Here is a 24,150-nt window from a genome sequence, read left to right on the forward strand (position 1 = left end):
CAGTGCTTTTAGGCATTCTATGTTTTCTTTTCTGTCTGTTTTAGTCACATGATACACACAGGAGTTAGTACTTGATTGCATAGTCATTGTTTTTGATCACTTTTGATGGTCTAATAATTTTTTCCGCGACGGTATAATATATTTCTGTCTTTGAAATGATACTATTTTATTTCAGTCACATTGTTTGAATTCCAACATAAGTACAAAAAAGCGGCTGTTGTCTGCAGATGCCACTAAAATAAAATGTTCACTTTTAAAACACAGTAGATGAATGAATTAAGTGTACTACAGAAAGCACAGCAGACATCTTGTATTTTTTAGGGAAAATGATTTTCTGTTAAGAGTAGACACTGTCTCTGTTTCCAGATACCTACAGCTCTTGCTAAGTGACACTTGAGTGTTGTATTTGTGTATTTTTTTTTTTTTTACTGCTGTTGTGTGTGAAAGCAGAAGGCCAGCCCTGGAGTACGTGTTGGGGTGATTGACAACCCCACTGGCAAACCTGCTGAAGATAACACTATGCTGTACCGTGCTATCTGGGCCTCTCTCCTCACCCAGAAGAGTAAAGTAGCAGCCGAATTTGTGCTGAAACTTGTGAAAGAGGAGAGCAGCCAGCTCCTCCAACAGGGAACCAAGATGAAGGAGCTGCTGCTGAAGGTAAATTCAGTATCTGGGAATTTAGCTCTGCTTTTTTGTCAGCTTGAAGATAACCATATTCTAGCCAGTACATTTACATTTATCTTAAAGATTTCCAGCCAACGGGAGCTTTTTGGATTCTGTACTGCTGCAATTAAATCAGAGAAGAAGTGTGTGTCTTGCAATTTCAAATGCAGCTTCTCACGATATTGAAGTACTGTTGAAGTAGGATGTGCAAATTAGGTATCTCCTGCTCCAGTAATTGCTGAAATTGCTTTTGAGCTGACATGGTGAAATCCTATTTTTATTTTTTTTTCCCTCACATCTATTTTAGGATCTTATAACTTGAGAATGTAGATAAAATGTTCTTGTATCTTGTTTATTTTGGGGTGCATAATTTTATATGGTAATACTGAGATATATATATAGTGATGTAGTTAATTAGGTAGACATTGATCTGACAGATCACCCAGACATAATATAAACTACATTGAAAAACTGAATATTTTAGTGAAAACCAGTGAATAAAATATATGTGACAGTGTACTTAATCACACTGATGCAGAATCCCATAAATTCAATATTACCATAAAGCTGTTCTGCTTGTTGATTTGCAACTGTGCTGCAGAGTACAGAATACAAATACTACTAGAATACAATCTCTCTCAGAAATTAAAAGGATACCTGTGTATCACTACTAACAGTACGACTGACAGAAAACCTGTCGATTTCAGTCGAGTAAATGATGTTGCTCTTATCTTATGTTTTTATTGTTGCAACAGTGTCTTGTGAGTGATGTAACTTTTTAATTAGAACAGGTGAAAAAACTACCAAGTGTCAGAAAAAGAAAGGCAGGTTGTATCACTTGGAACAATTTGTCTGCCACTATTTTCTTGATTTAAGTTTACAATCAGGTGAAGATGGGTTGAAGATGGTGATTGATGGCCTTATCTTTTCAGTTCTCTCCTGAACATCAGCTAACAGAATACATTTAGAGCATGCATGATGCTCGACAGCCTGGGGATGCCAAGGCAAGCGGCCTACTCACTGTCAGTTCCACTTGATTTGTCACAGGGGCCAACACAAAGCTGGCTCCACATGCTGAGTCTTTAACTTGGAGGTGCTTGTGCACGCCTTGTCTCCGGGACCCGATGAATAGCCAAGCTATTGCTCACCGCTCGCCACTGTACGAACCACACGTGTTCAGCCGAGCATGACCATCACCCTGCTTCCATAAGCAGTCTACAATCAGTGGTGTTCCTTATGCGGCAGTGTGCAGCATCCACCCACCCAGCAGTGCACAGAGGAAGACAAATTCTCAGGCACTAATCAACAAATCAGCTGACAGGAGAGCTCCCATCTCTCCCATCAGGAATAAGTCATACAGCGTAGGTTACATTTGGGACCAACCGTAACAAACTGCCCTTCAATTACAGCACCCTTAAACAATGGGGAGAGAATAGGCTGGAAATAGCAAAGGAAAGACAGGCAGGAGCTGGCTGTGTGAGTTGAGACCCACAGTCAAGGGATATGAGTTTATTATTGGCTGCCAGACAGACTTGCTGACTGGATTGTGCTGACATTATTGGTATTTCACCTGTTCTCCTGAGGAGAGAAATGTTGGAGAAAGTAATAACCTGACTCCACAAACCTCCCCCTCTCCCACACCTAATTTGTTATAGACAAAAATGGCTGAGGTTTAATTAAGAGTTTGTTATATTAATTATTACAAATTGATTAATCTCATTTCCACATGTACATTTCTGACAGCTTGTTTTTCTGCTGAAATATTTTATGTCCAAAAACGGCAACGATTTTGCTGAAGCAAGGCATCAATAATATTGTAAATACCCAAGCAATATTTTCCTCACATGCATCAGTCCTTACTCCCATGTTTCATCTAGATTTTGGTTTGGACAGGCTGCAATGGGAACAAAATGTTTATTACATCTTATATTACGTCTTACAGGGCATTGAAATTTCTTTCTGAAAATACAAATGTGAAATGTATGGACAGTAAAATCCATGGAAGAAAATCTCAAATAAACTTTTGTTATTCTGCTCTAGGGAATGGATGAAGATGCCTTTGAGAAAAAGTTCAACACATTGGAAGTGGATTTTATCCGCAGTCAGCAGCTGTTCTGTCGTAATGTCTTGAAATTGAGTCCTGGACAGCGAGCAGTGATCAGCAATGGCAGGGTGGGTGCCCTCCTACACAGTTCTCTTGGTATCCTGAGTAACAGTAACTTCAAAAGATGTATCCTCGCATTTTTACACAAAAAGAGGAACTGACAGCGTTTTGTTTGGTACCAACACATTCAGAGTTAAAAGTTCTAAGCTGCAGTGTTTTCCCTGTAGTGTTTACTGAAGGCTTCCTTAGTACTGTCAAATCAGCATGATGTCTGTTTCTCAAAGGTCACAGGTGGAACAGACTGCACCATGTGTATGTGTTAGTCCGAGTGTCTGTGTGTATAGAGCTGATGACTGATATCTCAGCAGCAGTGATGCTGACAACCACGGATGAAGAGGCCAGCCTCTGAGATGGCAGTAAAAATTAATATCACTTTACATCCTTCTGCTGCAGTGACAGGGCTACGTTCCCAAAATAGAAAGGATGGAAACACAGGCAGTGTCACTGAAAACCATGACTTTAAGTGGATAAAACAGTGCTACAATCACGTTACATTTAACACCCCCTTGGCAAGTAGTAAATAATACATGCCGAGATAAGAGCTGGAAAAGTCCTGTTCTGACTGCAATATGTTCCCTGTGGTAGATCCTTGGTCTGTTTGATGAGCAGGAAGAATTCACTGTGGAGGATTTCCACTTGCTGGAGAAGATTACACTGAGCAGTTCCGCTGAGAAAGTCAGAGCCAAAGTTCAACAGATGGGGATAAAGCCAAAACAGTATGTTTGTATTTTCCTCCATTGGTATTTGACACAAAATAATCTTCAAGAAATAGTCCTTCTTTTTATTTTAGCCAAAAAATATTTAACATTTTTGCTGTATAAAAGAGATTAGGCCACAATAGATCATTCTCTCACTTTGATGTTAGCTTTGACATCACATTATGCGAGCTGTGGGTGACATACCCCTTATGATTTATCATGAATAAATGATGGACTGATCTAGTTACACCACTTTTCTCTCAGCACCAGTGACTTAATCATGAAAGTCGATGCCCTACTAACTGCAGCCCCCAAAGGAGAGGTCAGGAGGGATGTCCGGTTTTTGAAAGATAGCCACAGGTGGGTGACAGTCTATTGCTCTGTTTACTCACCTATTGACTGCCATCACATTGGAAAAATGTTTACTCTCCTTTTGTTAAAATCATTCTTAAAAAAAATGCTGTCCCATCATTTCCAACATTGCAGCAAGGCAAATCTTTTGATTTGCACTTATGCTGAATAAGGGCTGTGCGACATTTTGTTCCTAAATGCACTTTGTTGTGCCGCTCATCCTCAGTGTGCTCCATCTCTCCCCACGTGAAAACGAGGTGTTCTATGATGTGGTGGCCATTGTTGACCCTCTCACTAGGCAGGCACAGAAGATGTCCCCTCTGCTGATCGTAAGTTGTATTTGTATTTTCATTTTCTACATCTCTGTACTCTATTGATTCCTTAAAAACCAAGGTCATTCACTCACATTGAAATTATTTTGATATTTTCTTCATTTAGGCAGTTTGACTAGTCTAATTACTCTTACTATGAAAGTGCACAGTCAGTGAATTTATTTCCAAAAAACTCTCCCCTTAATTGTGTACACCACTGCATTCTCTGAGACATAAAAGTGTCTGCTTACTGTTTGATCAGATGAGTTTTTTGTTTTTTTTAAAAAAAGCATTTTCCCTCGGTAAGCTTAGTTTCACTGTGTCCCGCTAGCTGTCTCCTCCTTCTAGCTGGAGGCTTTCTCTGCTCATAAAGTTGACTTGTGAAATGTGAAAATATGACTCACCATGTCTATACAGTGAGCCTGTGAAACAGCCACCTTCAGTAGCTATTTTTTGTATTGTACACTTTTCAGTAGTGTACTGCGGTATGCATTAGAAATGTAGGTGCAAGAAAAATCAGCATCATATTCAGCTGGCACACGCAACCACAAGCTCATTATTTATTTCTGCAAGCACTGCTTCATCACAAAGTTGTTGGAGAATCTTCTAAATTTAACCGAAGAGTCAGGGGCAGTGAGGCCTTAAGGTGCCTTCAGGTCCTCGGCTCAGTGAATAGCTTATGTACTCGTGTAGTTTGTATCTTGTACTAGTGGCTTCTCACCTTTACTTTTCTTCTGAATTTTTCTTCTGTAACTTCTGCAGGTGCTCAGTCAAGTGGTCAATGTGAGACTGCAGATGTTTATGAATTGCAGGGCCAAGTTGTCTGAGATGCCCCTCAAGAGGTAAGCTGTAGCTGTAGCAGTAATTAAATTTTCCTGTTTGGCTTGTTTGTGTATCCTCTGACCGCTGCAGACTTAGCATCTCTGCCTTGTGCCTTCCCTTTGTAAGAATACACTGCACAGATGCAATCTGCTTAATAACACCACCTTATTGCTTTGGGCCTCCCCTTGCATCTCTTGGTAAATTGCTTGCAGCTTTCATAGTTGTGGTTCAAATCTTGCAGCAACAAAAACAACCAAATAAAAAAATGAACGGTTGAAATTATCCATTAAGATTCTTACCACTGGGTGCATGTTAGTCATTATGTAATTTGAGTTTGTTTGTATTTGTCCCACAGTGCTTTGAGTTATTTGTAGTAGTAGCAGCAGCAGTGCACTGAAATAGCTCATCTCTTTTTTTAATTTCACTATAAATGGCAGAGATTTTCATGTGGTTCACCCTGTATTTGGGGGTCTTTTTAATCAGTTTATTTATATTTATGTGCTTTATAGACCTCTGACAGAGATTGAGTAAAAGTCCCGACCCTCCCCACTTACACACACACACACACACACACACACACACACACACACACACACACACACACACACACACACACACACACACACACACACACACACACGCACACCAAACTCCCTGTTCCCATGAAGGATAATTGACTGTAATTGACACAAATTGTTTCATGATGTCTTCACATATAAGATAAATAACTTGAATGTCTCCGATTGAGTTGCAGCAACAGAAACATTTAATTTTATTGGCCTTTGTAAATTAAATGGTTTGCATCCCTGGTTGTTTTAAAACTCCCCATTCCCAATTAATCAGTTAAAATGTGGTTTCCTGGGCAGACCAATAATGATCATAACAGGGTGGTCCCTTAAAAAACAGATGGGTTTTGTAACCAGAGAGTCAAAACTTCTCGGCTTCATGTCCCTCGTCAGGCTATAAGCTTTGTAATTCTATAGCTTCCCCTTGGAGATACAGCTGTCAGTGTGCACACAAGTCTTCCTCTGCATCAGTGAGTTCATTTCATTCACTTGTATACTTCTCATAATGGTAAGACTGTAGCAGAGACCAGAGGGCTGCTCATCTTCTATCCGTCACTTCTCCTCTTTTGGGGAATTGGTCATCTCACAAATTGGATTCAATCCAATGAAGACTGAATTTCTTCTGGTGTACCGGTCTTCCCTTCTTAACTACACTCTTTCCTGCACCACTTTCCTATACTGTAGTAACAACTTCCATCTCACCCCGAGTCAATAGACCATCTCAAAATGCTCAGTTCTGGTTCACACCTGCATTGGCTGGGATTAACTGCTGAGAATTCTCCTGTGTATACAATAGTGAGGATGCATGTTTGAGGATAAGAAAATCTATGTAGAAGAATTAGCATTGGTAATGTTTGTATCTTCTGCATGGCATGCACTCATTATGACTCCTAAGTGTCAGAGGGCACAGTGAAGAAAGCAATTAGCATAAGTATTAACCTGGAGCTAGCCTCCATGACAAGTCTGAGTAATAACAGAGGAAGGGGACACTGCCGCTGTTCAGACGAGTGCACATATTACTGTTATTGGCTGAGCAGGAACACTGCAGTAATAGTATTAGATTCCTCACTTTGAAGAGATTGTATATACCCAGCTGTCACAACAGAGCCCATCTCTCTTGTCCTAGAAAGGAAACTATTGCACAACATGTCATCATTTGGGCCCTTGCAGAGGAGGAGAATGTATTTGTTGATAACCAGAAAGGTCCAGCAAGATATTCCCCAACTATGTGATTTGATTTCTCTTAAATAAACAAGCACCTTAATGTTTATTATCTCTATTTTTTCACAGCTTCTACCGTTTTGTCTTGGAGCCCGATGTAAAATTCTTAGCCAACGATACTGTGAGTCCAGGACCTGTGGCCCGGTTCATGGAGCTCCCAGAGTCTCCACTTCTTACCCTTAATATGATCACTCCCGAGAGCTGGATGGTGCAGGCTGTGCGCAGCCCTTATGACTTGGATAACATCCATTTGCAGGAGGTATTCTTAGTCATTACTACCTGGCAGACTTGCAATTCTCAGACCTTCAGAATGTGATTCCCATCAGTCATCCCCCTATTTATGTTTGTCCTTTGTCACTTGTTGTTTCATGCCAGGTGAGCGGGTTGGTGGCTGCAGAGTACGAGCTAGAGCACCTTTTGCTGGAGGGCCACTGCTTTGACCTGTCAACCGGCCAGCCTCCTCGTGGACTGCAGTTTACTCTGGGCATGAGTCAGAACCCACTCATGTATGACACTATTGTCATGGCTAACCTGGTCAGCAGCTTTCTTTACTTTGTGCAAGAGTTACCAACAGTTTTTGCTCCACTTTGGAAAAATGGCAGGGAATAAGCTCTAAATGTAGACTGCTTAGAAATAAAAAGTGAACTCTTGTTAAAATACACATGCTGTTTCAACCACAACAGGGATATTTCCAGCTGAAAGCCAATCCCGGCGCCTGGATCCTGCGATTACGTAAAGGGAGATCAGAGGATATCTATCAGATTTTGATGTGAGTGCCGGTATTTGCATCATAATATACTGTCATTCCTTGAAGAAGCCTTTGCCATATTTTACAGAGAATATTAAAATATTCGATAAAACGTTAGGTATTGGTGCTAATTGGGTAGATTCATCAGTAGTTCAGCATCAAGGTTGTTTCCTGCTACCTTTCCATTTTATACCAGTGGCTATAAAACCCATCACTATGGAAACACAGAGAGCTGCTGACACTGTAGCAGCTCAAGGTTTTGATGAGTGCAGGGAGTTGCACTCTGCACAGAGGGGAGAGAGACAGGTAGGAGGAAAGGGGTGCTATTAAAGAGAAGACAGAGCGGAGAGATGATTCAGCTGGTCACCTGCCATGCCATCCACCTCAAACTGCAGAATATCAGCAGCAGAATGTGTTTGAGTTCGGACAGCGTAGGAGTCAAAGGCTGCGTTTACTAGACAGGGTGCGTTGGTGTTGTCTAATTTCCCCCGACAAACAGAAGCAATATTGTGCCTAGGTGGGTTTGATGCAGGAGTTGTTTTTTTTTTTCTTTTTTTTTCAAACCTTTCTTTCTTTTTTTTATGTTGCACTTTAGTTTGATTATTTTTTGTGTGTTATTTGTCTTCTAATTAGCAGCAAATCAGATGTGTTCTTTTTTTAAAGTAGCCCTTAGTGAGCAAGAAAAACAATCCCTCAGTCAAGTGGTTTTAATGGTCCAAATCCTATCCTTGTCTTGATTCAGCACAGGAAGCCTATAGTGTGCTGTACTAGAACCTGTTCTCCAATCACTGATGTTGTCTACTCGGGCCATCCTCACATAAGATTTAGGACACATATAGCCCTTGGTTCCTCTGAAATCATATCAGACAACCAAGATTTATTCCCCAATCCTCTAGGTGAAGCTAAGAGGTGATGTCATTTTTCACCTTGGCAGTGTCATTATTCTTGTGGTTAGCGGCGCTCTGCTCTGGTTAGGTGGCCGATCAGAGTCTAGTGGGAGTGTCTATGCTCTCTAGTCCCAAAGCATACGTTTTCCTCTTGCACTGTGCGCTGCCACTGCGCCGTTCCCTGACAGCGATGAATGAGATGGCCAGTTCTCTTCTCCTCTGAGCGGGAATACAGATTGATCTCCAGTGCTTTCTAACACAAGCCCTAAAAGCTCAGTTTCACTAGTGACAGCAGAGGGGGGCAATGCACAAGCAGCACTTAAGCATAAGGGGAGAAATGCACTTTGTACCCAATAAGCAGGGGGCATTTATCAAAGTGATAAGGTTAGTTTTTTCCCTTTAGTAAGTTCTGGGGTTCAGCTTGTTGTGCATCATAGCCTACTGATCTTTGCTCTGCAGTGCTCCAGCCTGCAGATCCTCCCTGCCAAAATGTATTCTGTACTGTTCACATCAGTCCTAAAACAATTACTGTGAAAGGCCAGTGTTATGCAATCAATACTGTACAGACTTTCTCATTAAATCTACCAGTATATACAGCATGGCTGGGAAATGTCAAGGGATAAAATAATGGTAGCGGAATCTTAATGATGATGGAAGGTAATGAATATGGTCAGTGTGTGACACTGGCATCTGTCCCAGCGTCCACTTTTAAGTGTGTGGTCTCACTGTTTCTCAGGGGTTGGGTCATTAGCAGCTGTTGTCACCTTTTTTTTAAGAACAGTTTAAACTGTATGCTCTCTGTTCTGTCTTGCGCTGTTGCCATAGCTAAAATGTGAAATAAATGTAATCTTTTAGAAAGGTTTTTTGGGGGTATTTTTACACCTTTTATGTGATAGTAGAAAGTGGAGAGAGACGATAAATGTGGGGGATGAGATAAGGGGAATATGACATGCAGAAAATGGTCCAGACAGCTGGGAAACAAACTGTGTTTTGTTCAAGGCTTTTGTACCCATTTGGTCTCGGCTCAAACCACTCTGCTTTTGAGTTACCCTGAAATAGCATAGTTAATAACAGATGGAAAATTCACTTAGATAATGCACTCAGCAGAAATCAAAGTCATGCTGACTGTTGTGCTAGTGCTTATATTGTTAATTTTTACCATTGTGTTTTCTGTGGGTCATTAATAGTGTAGTTAGTAAAGCACTGTGCAGTTGTCACAATCAATTAATTCTGTACAGACTGCATCTAATTACAAGAGCTGCTCTGTTGTAGCAACGAATATCCTAAAACATTACTGCTAATATCAGCATCAGGTAGTTTGACATGATAAATGGTGTGGAGCCTCATCTATTAAAAAATACCACTGATAAACAATATGTACCCTTGGCCAAAAACTAAAGCAGCTCCATTTTTTTTTTTTTTTAAGTGTATGAATATTGTGTATTCAGTATTCTTTTTTAAGTTTGAAAAATTTTGATTGCTTAAGCATATTCATCACACAGCCAGTTTATGTGCTTCTCATGTTATTTCCGATTGTTAACTGTTTTACTGTTAATGTTTTTAGTTTTTATGTCTTATTGTGATTGATTTTATATCTGTACAGCACTTTGATTGAAAGCGCTTTACAAATAAATTATTATAATTATTATTAACAAACTAATCTGAAGATTATATAAACTCAAACAGCATTATGATTTGTTTCTAAATTTTATAATTTAGTCTTACTTTAGACACTGAATATAAGGATGTATGAAAAGAGGAAATGTTAAATAGCTTTTAGAAATGTTAATCTTTGAGTTAATGATAAATACACTGCATTACAGTCATTGTCCAAAATTTGTTATGACAAATTTTTACTGTCATTTTCAGTCATTTTACTCTCACTCTTCATTCTTCTTTTCAGGCATGATGGAACCGATTCTCCTGCAGATGCCGGCGATGTCATTATTGTGCTTAACAGTTTCCACAGCAAAATCATCAAAGTTAGAGTAAGTGTTTATTAGGCGTGCTTTATGTGCTGTATGTTTGAGCTACTGGACACTTTCCATTTCATAATCAAATGCACACCTTAACCCTTTACAGGTCACTCATAGAAATACTCTGAAATTCAAAATTTCAATCATAGTGTCTTATTGGAGGACCTAACAAGACTTTATTACTTTTGTGAAATCTTTCAAAATTTTTTAATGTTATGTAGAAAATCAAGGTCAATGAAGTTACCATATTTGGTTCGTTACCTATAAGTGGAGATGGACCTGTCAGACCCTGTAGACCACATTTCACCTGAGATTGTTGACTCACCGTAACTGTTGCTGTCACATACATTATGAGACACATAATGTATGCAGAAATGACCAAAAATAGTCACTTGCCTGATAAAGGGTTAAGATCGTCACAGCATCCAGTAATCAGAAATTCATTTCAAATATTCCAAGATGAAACAAGAAAGAAATTGATTACCTTTTGGCCTTTTACAGGTGCAGAAAAAGGCAGAGAAGATCAATGAAGATCTTTTAAGTGAAACTAGTGAAAGCAAAGGCCTTTGGGACTCCATAGCGAGGTATGAAATCTGTTCCCATGTATAGCTATCTTTAAGTACCATAGGTCGTGCTGCTGACTGGCAGTAACAACTATGCTCTCACTGATCAGAGGGTGTGCTGGCTTTCTGTTTAACTATACATTACGATTTTCAGGAGATATTATTCCTCCCCTGGATCCAGACTGCAATATTATGCTGTAAGATCTAGTCTTGCAAAAAATATGTGCTTCTGTAGGTATGTGTGTGATATGTGTGTGTGTGTGTGCGTGTGTGTGTGCGCGTGTGCTTTTGTGTGTTTTCCCCAACACCTCCTAACTGTGTGATCATGTTTCCTCACTTAATGCTTGCTTTGTGCAGTGTTTGGAACACTTTTGAGAAAAGGTAGGCAGTGCGGCTGCAACCCATTTAACACCTGAAAATTCTTTGTCATACTCATTAGCATGCACCATGATTATTGGTTGGTTTCAGCTGCTGCTTTAAGTTTTTGTTAATGAATGAGATTTGCCATGACTCAATTTATTCATGTACTTTTACTATATCAACACTGCAACTGATAGTGGAAACAACCCTCATGTACAGTATAAGTGTGTGTATATATGAATACGTGCATCAGTAAGGATGTCAGGTAATGTACATAATATGAACATATGTACAGCAACATTTATAATGAAGTTTAGCGTGAATTTATAAAACTGATACTTTCTCGGAGTCTGGAGAACTTTTCTGTTGGATTTATCACCTTAGTTGTCATATCCCTGGCAACAAAAACAGGCTCCTGGAATGAGAAATGTTACCTACTGAGTGTAGAGGCAGACTGAGCTAGTGTGGAGGAAGAGCAGGACCATTAAAACACCAAAAAATGAAAAAGATAGCACATGGCAAATTCCCATATGACATTTTGCTTATTAATTTGGCTCGCATACAAAAAAAGTTATGTTTTGACAGAGCATTTGAGTTAATCCACAACAAAAGTAAATACCCAGATGAGGGCTGGATGTAATTATTTGGTTAACGATCACTTGTCTTATCCCATATTTGGCCCAATCACTACTATATTTGTATGTACAACATTATCTCTGATTTTTACTCTATTAAAATACTTTGTGATAAAGTTTTTTGAACAGGTGCTCATCTCTTTTGGAGTTGCATAGGCTGATATTCATACACTCGTGGCCAGAAAGAGTTGGCCAGATTTTTTTCTTGGAGAACAAGAACCACCTACATGAGATTTGTGCCTGTGAGCTGAATAGATGTTAGAGGATTTGGCTTCATTAAAGTCCTTCTGGGCCCCTGGAGAAGGTGTAGCTGATCCTAATGTCACTGTGGTTCAGTCTGGTAACCTCAGTTTTAAAGGGCCCAAGAAACAACTGCCACCATTACGGCTGGCTTATCGTTTGAAAATTACTTACACCTTGGCTTTTATACCTATTTCCCGAGTGATACTTTTTTGATGCCAACTGTCCATTTAAAAAAAAAAAAGATGAAAAACTGACTTATAATACACATCTTTCTTTCATCTCCTTGGGATTTTTATATAATCCAAGTAGTTTTACCACATAATACCACCAAGCATTTTCCAATACTCAGTAGTACTTAAGAAATGCCTTTGGTGCTATAAAAGTATCAAAGTTTAGCACCCAGTCCTAGCTGCCAATGTGTTGAAGATGAAGTATACCTGTTATCATAGAACCGTAGACCAAAGATGGATGACCAGCTTTGCAGCTGTGTGTTGTATCATAACTGAAACACCTGGAAGGCTGGGATCTTAACGTTGAGCTTGGAGTTTAAGCAGCAAGGATGGAGAATATATGCTCGACATGAAATAGTGAAGGTAGTGACAGATCTTTGTCCTCACTAACTTGACTCTACATCACAAAATACTCACACATACCATCTTGTTTTACACCACCTTTAACTTTAATTACAGGACACATTTGCTGCAGGATTTCTTATGCTACATAATGTTTGTTTCTGTCCAGAATTCATTTTTGACCAAGATCAGTACACTGCATATAGTCTTCTCCAATACGCCCAAAGATTCCCGAAGGGGTTAAAGTTTGGACAGTGTGGTGGCCAGTCCATGTGTGAAAATGATGTCTCATGCTCCCTGAACTATTCTCTCATTAGCCTGATGAGTTGGATGAATCCTGGCATTGTCCAATCTTTAAGCCCCTTATCAAACCGACGATTATTTAAGAAATGAGAAGCTACTCGCTGTACAAGTTAGTGCTAAATAACTTGTCGCATCTAAAACATTAATCATGCAGTAATTATCCAGTGGAAGAATCTGAACTATTTGCTTAGGTAATTCCTGCCAGGGACTTTTTATTTTTTGGCCAGGCTGTGTAGTTCACATGCGAGTAGTTAATTTCTATGTCCCAATGTCTTGAGGCATCAGTGGATAATTGCTGTGTAAATGTCTTTACAAACTCTTAAACCCCTTAGGACAGAACGATTTCCTTCATTAACTGAAGGTGGATCTAGACATTAAGTATTAAAGGTTGATTACAGACCTTCAATTTAATTAGAAGATCATTTTGTAAAGTGCAACAAAGGCCCGTTACCATCTTACAGTAAAGGTAAAGTAAGTAAAGATGTGTTGATGGATTTGGTGTCATGTATCAGAGCCCTCTGAGTTATTCATTTAAAAGGGAAAGACTGCAGACGTGTGTTAATCTACTATCTGCAAAGATTTAACGAGCAAACAGATATTTCAATATTTAGTACATCTGTGTCACGACTGTTTCGTAACGGCGTGGTACTGTAGTTTTTAATTTAGAGTTTGGGATCTGATATTTGCAGGCATGTAGAGCTTAACTCTTTAAAACCGGATGTGTCTGCCCTGACACACCCTGCACATTTGCAGTTTGAACGGCTGTAACTCTTTCATTAGCCCCTTTCACACAGCACTTCTGTTCTGGGAATATTTCACCTTTATTCCAGAACAATGTCTGTATAAATGAAATGGTGGGATCATTTGGTCCCACCTTTAATGCTGCTCTGTAATGCCTCTGGAGGTAGTAAGAGAGCCGTGATAAGGGTGGAGTCATGATTCTGGAACGCTACGTATACTGACAGTCAGTAGAAACTTTGAGGTAGAAATGTATGCATATTTCTACTAGTAGCGGGGTTGTAATTATTCATTGTGGATTTATTGATGACTTAGTGCTTGGGTAGTTGAGATAATGATGGGCTGTCATGTTGTCACGGTTCATTGCACATGGGTTGGTCTCTTTGCAAAAGTGGACCAAATACACATTGAGCAATACTCAGTGGATATCTGCACAATTTGAGGATTGGTTTTGAAGGCCTATATAAAGGCCCAAAAAAGGCCACCATTGTTAGTCCAGTGAATGGCATCATGCCACGTCTATCACATGAACAACGTCTCCAGGCACTGGGTATGATGGAGGCCGGTTTGAGCTACAGTGATATAGCCAGGCGTATGGGCCGTTCCCAACCCACAATCAGAAACCTGGTTGAACACCACAACATAACAAGCTCTGCTGACGATAGACCGCGTCCAGGGCAAGAGAGAGTGACAACCAGGCCATACCCGGTATTGACTGTTGTGACTTTGTGTTTGGCAGGTGCCATTTTCTTTTGTTAAGTTTTTTGTTTTGAAATTATTCTTGAAACTTTAGATTTCTGTTTCTGTGTGCCAATATCCTAAACAAATGATTCATATGAAAAAATTCCAGTTTAGGGTTTCAAAATAAAAATTATGTCGAAAAATATGGTCTCAAAGTTTTCATTGGCTGTGAGTGTAAAAGTGTTCGTTCCACAACCGAGATGTGACATTTTGTTGACATATTGCGTTTGAATGAAATGAGCGCAGGCCGTGTACAGTAAACACACATATCAACGCGACCAGAAAGATGTTGAGACGCCGAGATCCGTGAGCTGGTGTCACTTCAGGCAGAGGACTCTATCCATGCTAACATTTGTGAAACGGTGAAAGACTCTGGAGAGGTTAGCAACACCGCTGTGCTTGGGGTATTTCTGATGCACAAGTTATACGTCACACTATATGCTGCGCTGCATCACCGTACCTTTAATTCCGGAACGCAGGTCTACTGTGTAAAAGTCCAGCCGGTCTCACCTGTGTTACTCCTTTAGCTTGGCTGTGGAAATATGTCAGTGGTGGAAAAAAGGTGGGATCACCATCTCACCTTTTTTCCGAGATCTCTGTGTAAAAATGGCTACTGTTTGTGCAAATGGAAAAATTCCAACGGTTTCTGAAACCTGAGATGTTGCGCTTTATAGGCTTTATCAGGTCATTACAGTAATTTCACTTATGCCTGTACTAGAAGCTGGAAAAATGCCATTTTAGCAGTATTATAACATGCAGTAAATTGTAAATGACTCCTGGATTTTGAAAGTTCTAAGTGCTCTGGAAAAATGGGCAAAAGGACTCACTCACAGTATATTTTCTAACCTTTTTATAGTCAAAATCAGAAAATAAGTCTAGACAGACCATTTTAGGCTTAGGGTTTAACGGGTTAAGTATCCTTTTGTTCAGTAATCAGGACAATTATTTTTAAGGAGACAAAATGGGACTTGATTTTTGTGTGATTAGTGTTTTTTGCAGCCTGGGATTTGACTGCAGCTCTGCGGATCCTTCCAGAGGTCCAGATTATCTTGAGTCAGCCCGCCAAACGAGCTCTCACCTGACCTGCCAAAGCTTCTTATCTTGGGGCCTCACTGGAGACTCCTCATAATGGCCGGCTTAGTCATGGCAAGCGATGGTGACTCCCCCAGAAGCTAACTGCTCATCTGGAGTAATGTTGGTTTCAAAGGGAGATTTGGTGGAGGTTGAGATGAAAAATGAAATGCTACAGGGAAAACTCATGCAGCATGGTGGTTTAGTATGAGTTGGTGTGTGCATTTTTACCAGTCAGTCCTTTGTATGTCAGAGAATTGGTCTTAGAGGACATGAAGAAACAAACTGTACACCCCCCCACCCCTCTGCACACATCCTCTCTCACTTTTTTGCGTCTTGCCGGGGCCTCGGGGGCCCAGGCTGAGGTTGTGATTGAGTGTGAGAGAGACACTCCTTCCCTCATCAGCAGTCTGTTTCAGCCAAGGACACACGGTTTGACTGCAGACACAACTCCCCTCCAGCATAAGTCCTGATTTCTGTCCGCTAAATGTGCCTTGCATCATGAGCCACTGCTCTTTAACAGCGGTTAGGGTATGTTGGCATGTCCGCAAGTGTGGAGAATGTCTGTGAGTTTTCTGTCATCTTCACGGATGTCCCAACATGAAACATTTTTGTTAGTTCAGTAATCCTAAAAAAATGAATTGAGACCCTTCCATTCATGAGCTTTTTATTTCTATATGGCTGGTGGTTTTTCCATAAACACAGTTGATTTGCTGGTTTACTTTCCAGAAACCTCTGTGATAACCACATTTTGGCAGTGTTGTTTAAAGTACTGGAGTCACACTTGATTAGAAGTACAGGTACCCTACCAAAAAACTGACTTTGATAGAGGTTCAAGTCACCAACTGCAATGTTACTGAAGTTAAAGTCTTCAAGTATCTAGTATTTACTGTACTTAAGTATATCACGTTATCTACACTTAAATGTACTCAAGTAATGAAAGCAAAAATACAAGTAAATGTTAATAACCACTAAAGGCAGTCAGAATTTTGAAAATTATGCTGCTGCTCACATCAACAGATTACAGACAGGTTGAGTGTGGCACTTGCCCATTACGTGATTTGGCCCAATGACAAATCAGCTTCCTGGCTTTGTTGTAGTAACGGGTAATCTCAGTAGTGAAAACACCAAATTTCCTTTCATTTATTTTTTGTAACGAGTAACGATACTGTGCATTAAAAATGTATCGGAGTAGAAGTATGCAATTGAGTTGGGAAATGTAGTGAAGTAAAAGTGAAAGTAAACGGAATAAAAAATACTCAGTAAAGTATAGGGCTGCAGCTATCGAATATTTTAGTATTCGAGTATTCTACTGAAAATTCCTTCGATTAATTGAGTAATCAGATAAAACTTATGTTTGCTTGGTTAAAGAGTGGTTATAAATGAAATGCTTCCACACTTCACACACATTTTCTGTCTTTCTTATTGTTTTTTTTTGTTTTTTTTTTGTCTTTTGTCATCATTGCTGTATTCACTCGCCTGTCTATGCTCGTCTCTTCCATCTTCCCGCTGCTTTATCCGAACACTTCCACGTCCTCCGTCGTCTTCCTCTGCGTCAGTAACGTAAGCGCGTTGTGACACATGAAATAGTCCGTGCTAAATGCCGTGCTTTGAGCTTTACAATTAAATAAGCGATTCCTAGAGGCAGAGAATATTCCTCGATCATTTTTTGTAATCGAGGTACTCGAATTACTTGAGGAATCGTTTCACCCCTAGTAAAGTATTCTCCCAAAACATACAGGGTGGGGAAGCAAAATTTACAATATTTTGAGGCAGGGATTGAAAGACAGTGTATGACCAATTAGTTTATTGAAAGTCATGACAATTTATTTGCCACAAGAAAATTGACATAATAGAAAATGTTTTTATTCTATGTGTCCTCCTTCTTTCTCAATAACTGCCTTCACACGCTTCCTGAAACTTGCGCAAGTGTTCCTCAAATATTCGGGTGACAACTTCTTCCGTTCTTCTTTAATAGTATCTTCCAGACTTTCTCTTAATAGTTTTGCTCATAGTCATTCTCTTCTTTCCATTATAAACAGTCTTTATGGACACTCCAACTATTTTTGAAATCTCCTTTGGTGTGACGAGTGCATTCAGCAAATCACACACTCTTTGACGTTTGCTTTCCTGATTACTCATATGGGCAAAAGTTTCTGAAAAGGTATGGATAATAGTGTTAGGTATGATTATGACATCAATATATGTTTGGTTTCAAAACAATTGACGTAGTGCCTGCTGAGAAAAAACAACTAAATGTTCATTGTAAATTTTGCTTCCCCACCCTGTACTTGAATACAGTAGTGAAGAATTATTACTTCATTGCATTTTGGTTATTTCTGCATCCATGTTCTGCACTGAACACATAAAGACAATTATTCCACAACCACACTGTTCATGGTCCTGTCCACTTTCACATAAAAACTCAAAGCATAATCCAAATTTAGACATTTTTTTTCCATTAACTCACTGCTGTACTCGTATAAGCTTTTCAAATGAAAAGTACTTGAAGTGATGTCATGCATAGCACTCATGACACATACAGCGCTAAACCTATTGCTCTTATCATTCATTATAGCGTCTTTAGATATTTCTGTATAATCCTTATTTCACTGCTGAGGTTGGTTTGGTTTATCAGCCGTTACTTCTATAAGGGGTTTTATTTTTCTTTAACACAGGTGGTTTATTGGTTTAGTTTCCAGGTAGCTCCGCATTTAGAAAAGGACTCTGTGTATCTATGTTGTGCATTACATTAGCACAGTTATTCCACGCCACACTAGTCGTCTTGCATTAAAAAAACTCAAAGCATAAATGACTTATATCACTAATCAATAATCCAAATGTGTGTATTTTTAGCCATTCATTTATTCATTTACTGTGTTCTGGCTGCACTAGTAAATGAAAAGGGCTTGTCACATATAGTGTCAAACCTATTGCTCCTGTCATTCATTCATTCTAGTGTCACTTTATATTGTCTCCATAATCCTTATTTCACTGCGCTGGTTGGTTTGTTGGTTAAGTATCCAGGTATCTCTGCAATAACCACATTTTGACAAGTGCTTTGTGGATCTATATTCTTTGCATGATACGCTCATAAACCCAGTTATTCCACCATCACACTGGTCGTATTCTGGTCTATTTTTACATTCAGAAACTCAACGTGTGAACAGCTTCAAACGATAATCAATAACCCAAGTTCATGTATGTTTGAGTTATTCATTTGCTCTTTTCTTGCTGCATTAGTATGTTCTTAAATGAAAAGAGCTCATGACTCGTACTTACTGTTCATTAGAGCATCATCAAATATGATTCCATTGCTGTTATTATCACTATTACACCAGAGCAACCGCTGTAGCAAGTGTTGCTGAAGCATTCATGATTTTTTTCTTGTTGAATTATGCTGTCACATAAAGGCTGAAACTGTCATATTATATTAACTCAGTGATATACTTGTTGTATTATGCCCACTTGCCTGGAACTGAACGTATAATAAATATTCACTTACAACCTGGAAAACACCAGATCACAGTTTTATTTGACCTTTTTATATATAGACTGTTTAACTTTGCGCAAATGTGGTCGGTTCATTGTAGTTACACAGTTCTGTAGTTACCATAAAATGTGTCTTTTAATATGAATCACAGATTAAAAAGAAACATTAGCTCTTTCCTGACATGGCTGTGTAAATTTGCAGCATTGTATTTTCCGTGAGATAAAACTGGTCTAAATTTGTTTTTGGCAATTCTTAGATAAAATGTAGTAAATCTTATAAGCTTTGATAAGATGAATTGGAAAACAAATGACAAAACTGCAGATTAGGGAATGCTTTAAAGATATATGGTAAAGTCTCATCACACACATGCAGAGGTTTATGTATTTCTGTTTATCTGACAGATTTATTGCGCTCACACTATAGGGTGTATGAGAAAAAGTGAACTCTGAAAAAAACAACATAAAACCAAAATGCGAAGACATTTGCATGGCAGACGGCCATCCTCCAGGAGCCTAGGTCTGCTCGAGGTTTCTGCCTGTTAAAGGGAAGTTTTTCCCCGCCACTGTCACCAGTCACAAGTTTTTGCTTCTGGAGGATTCTGTTGGGTTTCTGTAAATTGGCTTAAGAGTCTGGTTTCTTTTTTTTTTTTTTTTTTTTTTACTTTATTTTATTTTATTTTATTTTTTATTTTTCTTTTCCTTTTTATTTAAGAGTCTGGTTTCGACCAACTCGATATGTAAAGCATCATGAGATAACTTTTGTTATGATTTGGCGCTATATAAATAAAATTTGATTTGATTTGATTTGACTTTGAAAATCTGGCCATATGTGTTTATTGACCATGTAATTCTCCCTTGATTGATACCAGTGTCCTGAGTCAGTGTTCATGCTTCAATGAACAACGCTAATTTGAATTTTGCAAAATGAAAGTCTTTTGCACATGGAAGTGTAAGGGTTAATATGAGATCTGCCTGTATCAAATTCAAATCATTAATGCTAGCCTACAAAGTTCTCTTTGGGTCTGCTCCTACCTACTTAAGTGCGCTGATAAAAGCTTTTGCTGCCCCACGACCACTCCACTCATCTAGGGAATGTTGTCTGGCAGTCCTGGCAACCTTGCACAAGACAATCCAGGCTGTTTTCATGGGTCTACTGAGCGCTACCAGAACGGCGGCATCCCTGCCTCTCTTCAAGAAGAGAGAGCACCTCCTGTCCTAGCACTTTCAAACATTCCATTTTAAATGTATTATTATGTTTAGTCTATTGTTTTACTTGGTATTTTTATTTCACTGTTTTTATTGTACCGCTGTTTTAATGTCTTTTTAATCTATTTTTGTATTTTAGTCTATCATTTTGCTTTTTTATTCTTCTGTACGACACTGTTTTTAATTGTACAGCTGTTTTATGTCTTTAATCTATTCTTGTATTTTATTATTTTATTTTGGTTTTTATTTATTCTTCTGTACAACACTTTGGTCCACTGAGGTAATTTTAAAGTGCTTTACAAAAGAAGTAGAGAGAGAGAGCTTAATTGTTAATATTCCCCTGTAAGTTGCTTTGGAAAAAAGTGTCTGCCAAATGCATAAATGTAAATGTTAATGTAAATCTGTCACCATGGATGACAAGTTCCATTGGTCTTTTACTTGCATGCATAAAACTGGAAAAAAATAATTACGTTAACCCCCTACCATCGATACAAAGACTTCACATTAATGACAAGTTTCAGTCATGCCAAATGCAAGGGGTTAATGCTGTTAGTGAGGATTCTTTAAGTGTGTTTTGAGCTGACCATTGGAAATTTGACCAGATTTTCAAATGTCTTTGCATTTTGGTTTTATGTTGTTTTTTCTGAGAGTCTACTTTTTTCTGATAAACCCTGTAGAAAGAACCTGAAAAGTACACGTATTCCAGCGTACAGATGGTATTTTGAAGTAGATCTGGTCCTTCAGAGACTAAGGTTTCTTTTTAATAATACTCATTTTCTCATTAATTTAGAGAATTTTCACCCAATACTGTGTCTTAAATGATGACCAACCAGCACTTTGGACTTAATAGTATCCCCAAAACTCTATTTAATGGTTTTACCCCAACCATCGCCACCAGGTATCCTTCATGTGAATGCAATAACTAGGACAGATTTGGTTGGATTTCTTATCCCTTGATCACCAACATAGTGGACCCCTAGTGGAAGAACCCTTTGGATTTCAGCTTCTCTATGAGTATTATAAGTCATCCAAATGGGGGTGCTTTAGTTGAAAATCAGTTTTTTGGACCTAAATCAAGTAATAATAGGCCGATTGAGATAAAATTTGGTTCATATTGATCGTCTTACAAATGTCCATTTTCTCACTACTATCCAGAGTTCATATGGTGTAATTTTCATTCACTAGGTGGAGTTTTGTGGGCAAAAATTGGTTTTCTGACCATTATTCTGCCACTATCAGGTTGATGTAGCTCAAATTGAGTTCATATTGATTGTCTAACAATTATTGTGGATAGATTTATATATAGCAGAGGATTGGGGGGATTTCAGTGATATAACCTTGCTATCAGCCCCAGATAGCGTAAGCCTTATTTTTGTTTTGTGGGTAAATTTGCTGAAGCTTCACTACTTATATATTGAAAACATTTCACGCATAGACCAGCGTTAGGTTCTTCTTATGATCCTACACACAGAATGTCAACAATCTGGGTTGGCTCTTAATTAGATGTAAATGCATACAGTACTTTTACATCCTCATGTTCAGTCTGTGTGTGTATGTGTGTGCGTGCGCTAATGAGTGGAATATGTCAGATTTCTTCAGAATTTACTTCATGCCCATATCATGATGTTTTCTGGGACATAATTTTAATGTTGTTTCAAGTCAACATCAACAGAATTTGCATGAATGTTAAAGTTTCCTGTTGGCTCTACAAAAAGCATGGCAACTCCTGACTTTGTGCTGATTTACTGTCACTACATTTATAATAAAAAATAAAAATAAAAAAATGCATGAGTCAAAGCATAACCTCCTTGTGTGTTACGGGCTTCTTTACAGCATCACAGGTGGTGGCTCCAAGAAGGATGATGCTGAGAAGAAGAAAGAGGATGTGCTAAACATATTCTCTGTTGCTTCGGGCCATCTGTATGAACGCTTTCTGAGGTGGGTCGCTTTCAGTTCGTAAACATACACACACACACTCTCACACACGACTAGTTTTTACTTTTCTCTACTTCCACGTTGCTCACAGCCTTGAACCCAAGAGCCTCCCTTCACGCTTTGTCTCTGTTTCAGAATAATGATGCTGTCCGTCCTTCGGCACACCAAAACCCCTGTCAAGTTTTGGTTCCTCAAGAATTACCTCTCTCCGTCATTCAAGGTACACGCCTCGCGTCATGACTCCATGCAAACATTCAGATTTATTTTCTGCCCGGTCACAGTAACTCGATCCCACCAGAGAATTATTTATTCTCTGCGAATGAAAAGCTGTGTGGGCTGTTTCTGTTTGGAAAAAAGGTCTGTGTTTAATCTCAGTCTGCCTGTAGCACTGAGTCTACCTGCAATGTTGACTCGAAAAATAGAAAAATGACCCAAAGTGTTTACATTTTTTATGCTAATTGCATCTTTGGTGCATAAATGTTTATTTTATTATTATAAAGGTTGGAAATAATGATAAGAGAATAAGTGTATTATAATAATACAGTTAAATCTCACATTCTAAGGGGTTAAGGGGTGTTTTTATGAGGGGAAATTTCTTTTAAGAGTGACTGATGAAATGAATCCATTTTACTTCATTTGCCTTTTTAGTTAATTTTGTTTCACACTGTGCATCTACAGCTATTTATTATCACTATGAAAACCTTATGTCTACATTTACACTAAATGATTGCATTTGTCAAGAAACTGAAGGTCACACAGCACTGGTTACCATGTTAAAAATTAGTGATTAGATTGAAGAAAAAAAAAGTCCAAAAAAGATATATGCATTTAAACACAGGATTTTAATGTTGCCAGCTTTTTTCCTACTAGCAAACAAATCAACAAAAGTATAAGGACATGTTCAATTCAGGCCTTCCGTTGCTAACATGGGGCTTGGCTATAAAAAAGTAATGATGCATGTCATGATATGATTTTATATTATGAAAGATATCAGTCAAGGTTTTTTATTTGGTCTTTTGGATTATTTTTATTTATATTGTGTTTCCCAAAATGCACAAAATACTTGAGTTTGTTTTTACTTAATTTTTCTCACCACTGAATTTTTTTCAGTCATTATAATTCCTTTAAATGATCTCTTTTTTTTAAAAACTCGGAAGTGTTTTTGACATACTGACTGTATATATATTCATTGGTTTTCATATTCATTTCATATTCATTGATTCATTGAATATACATTAATTGGCTGACATTCTGTGGAGCTGCACTCTGATTGGCTGACGTTCTGTGGCCCTGTGCTCTCATTGGCTGAAGTTTGGTGGCCCTGCGATGTCATTGGCTGATGTTCTGTGGCCCTGTGCTCTGATTGTTATTAATACTAATTGTTCTTGGCCATTTTAATAAGGCTTTTATTTTGAAAAACCCTACAGTTAATGCGTATGTACATAAACACACGCACACATACACACACACACACACACACACACACACACACACACACTCTGCCCATTATTTTATTTTGAAAAACCCTACCAATTACAGCCAAGTGAGGTGAAACATGGCGGGTGCACCTGATGACCACTAACGGCCTGTGGACAAGATCCAACCAAGAAAGAAAACAACTGTAGGATCTGTGTCTGGAACAAATGACACTGAAAAGATGGGAATTCACTAAATCCATAAATATAAATAATAATAGTTGACATTAAGGCTGCCTCTTGTCCACCCCTCTACCATGTGCTGCTGTGGAATTTTCTGGAAAAGATAAAACACACAGTCAATGAAAACCTGTTTATAAATATTCCTCTTTATGGAGGAGACATGGGTGGCCATGTTAAATTCACTGAGAAACCACCTCTCAAACAAACTGATGTCGATTCCTAACCG

At 38.7% G+C, this 24,150-nt stretch overlaps 1 protein-coding gene across 3 annotated transcripts in view; it reads left to right on the top strand.

The window, feature by feature from the left end:
• Positions 1–24,150, top strand: part of uggt2 (UDP-glucose glycoprotein glucosyltransferase 2) — a 57,069-nt gene that overhangs the window by 21,458 nt on the left and 11,461 nt on the right. The window contains exons 22-35 of one of the 3 annotated variants that reach the window (XM_030125107.1): positions 448–657; positions 2,704–2,835; positions 3,413–3,543; positions 3,790–3,885; positions 4,103–4,205; positions 4,950–5,029; positions 6,866–7,055; positions 7,172–7,330; positions 7,480–7,565; positions 10,335–10,419; positions 10,909–10,991; positions 11,328–11,351; positions 22,165–22,269; positions 22,402–22,486. In XM_030125107.1, the coding sequence (XP_029980967.1) occupies positions 448–657; positions 2,704–2,835; positions 3,413–3,543; positions 3,790–3,885; positions 4,103–4,205; positions 4,950–5,029; positions 6,866–7,055; positions 7,172–7,330; positions 7,480–7,565; positions 10,335–10,419; positions 10,909–10,991; positions 11,328–11,351; positions 22,165–22,269; positions 22,402–22,486 (1,569 nt within the window). The remainder of the gene's footprint in view (positions 1–447; positions 658–2,703; positions 2,836–3,412; positions 3,544–3,789; positions 3,886–4,102; positions 4,206–4,949; positions 5,030–6,865; positions 7,056–7,171; positions 7,331–7,479; positions 7,566–10,334; positions 10,420–10,908; positions 10,992–11,327; positions 11,352–22,164; positions 22,270–22,401; positions 22,487–24,150) is intronic. The other 2 variants (XM_030125108.1, XM_030125110.1) reach the window with 2 other exon arrangements.

Source organism: Sphaeramia orbicularis, chromosome 21 (genome assembly GCF_902148855.1).
Source record: "Sphaeramia orbicularis chromosome 21, fSphaOr1.1, whole genome shotgun sequence".
Classification (NCBI taxonomy): Eukaryota; Metazoa; Chordata; class Actinopteri; order Kurtiformes; family Apogonidae; genus Sphaeramia; species Sphaeramia orbicularis.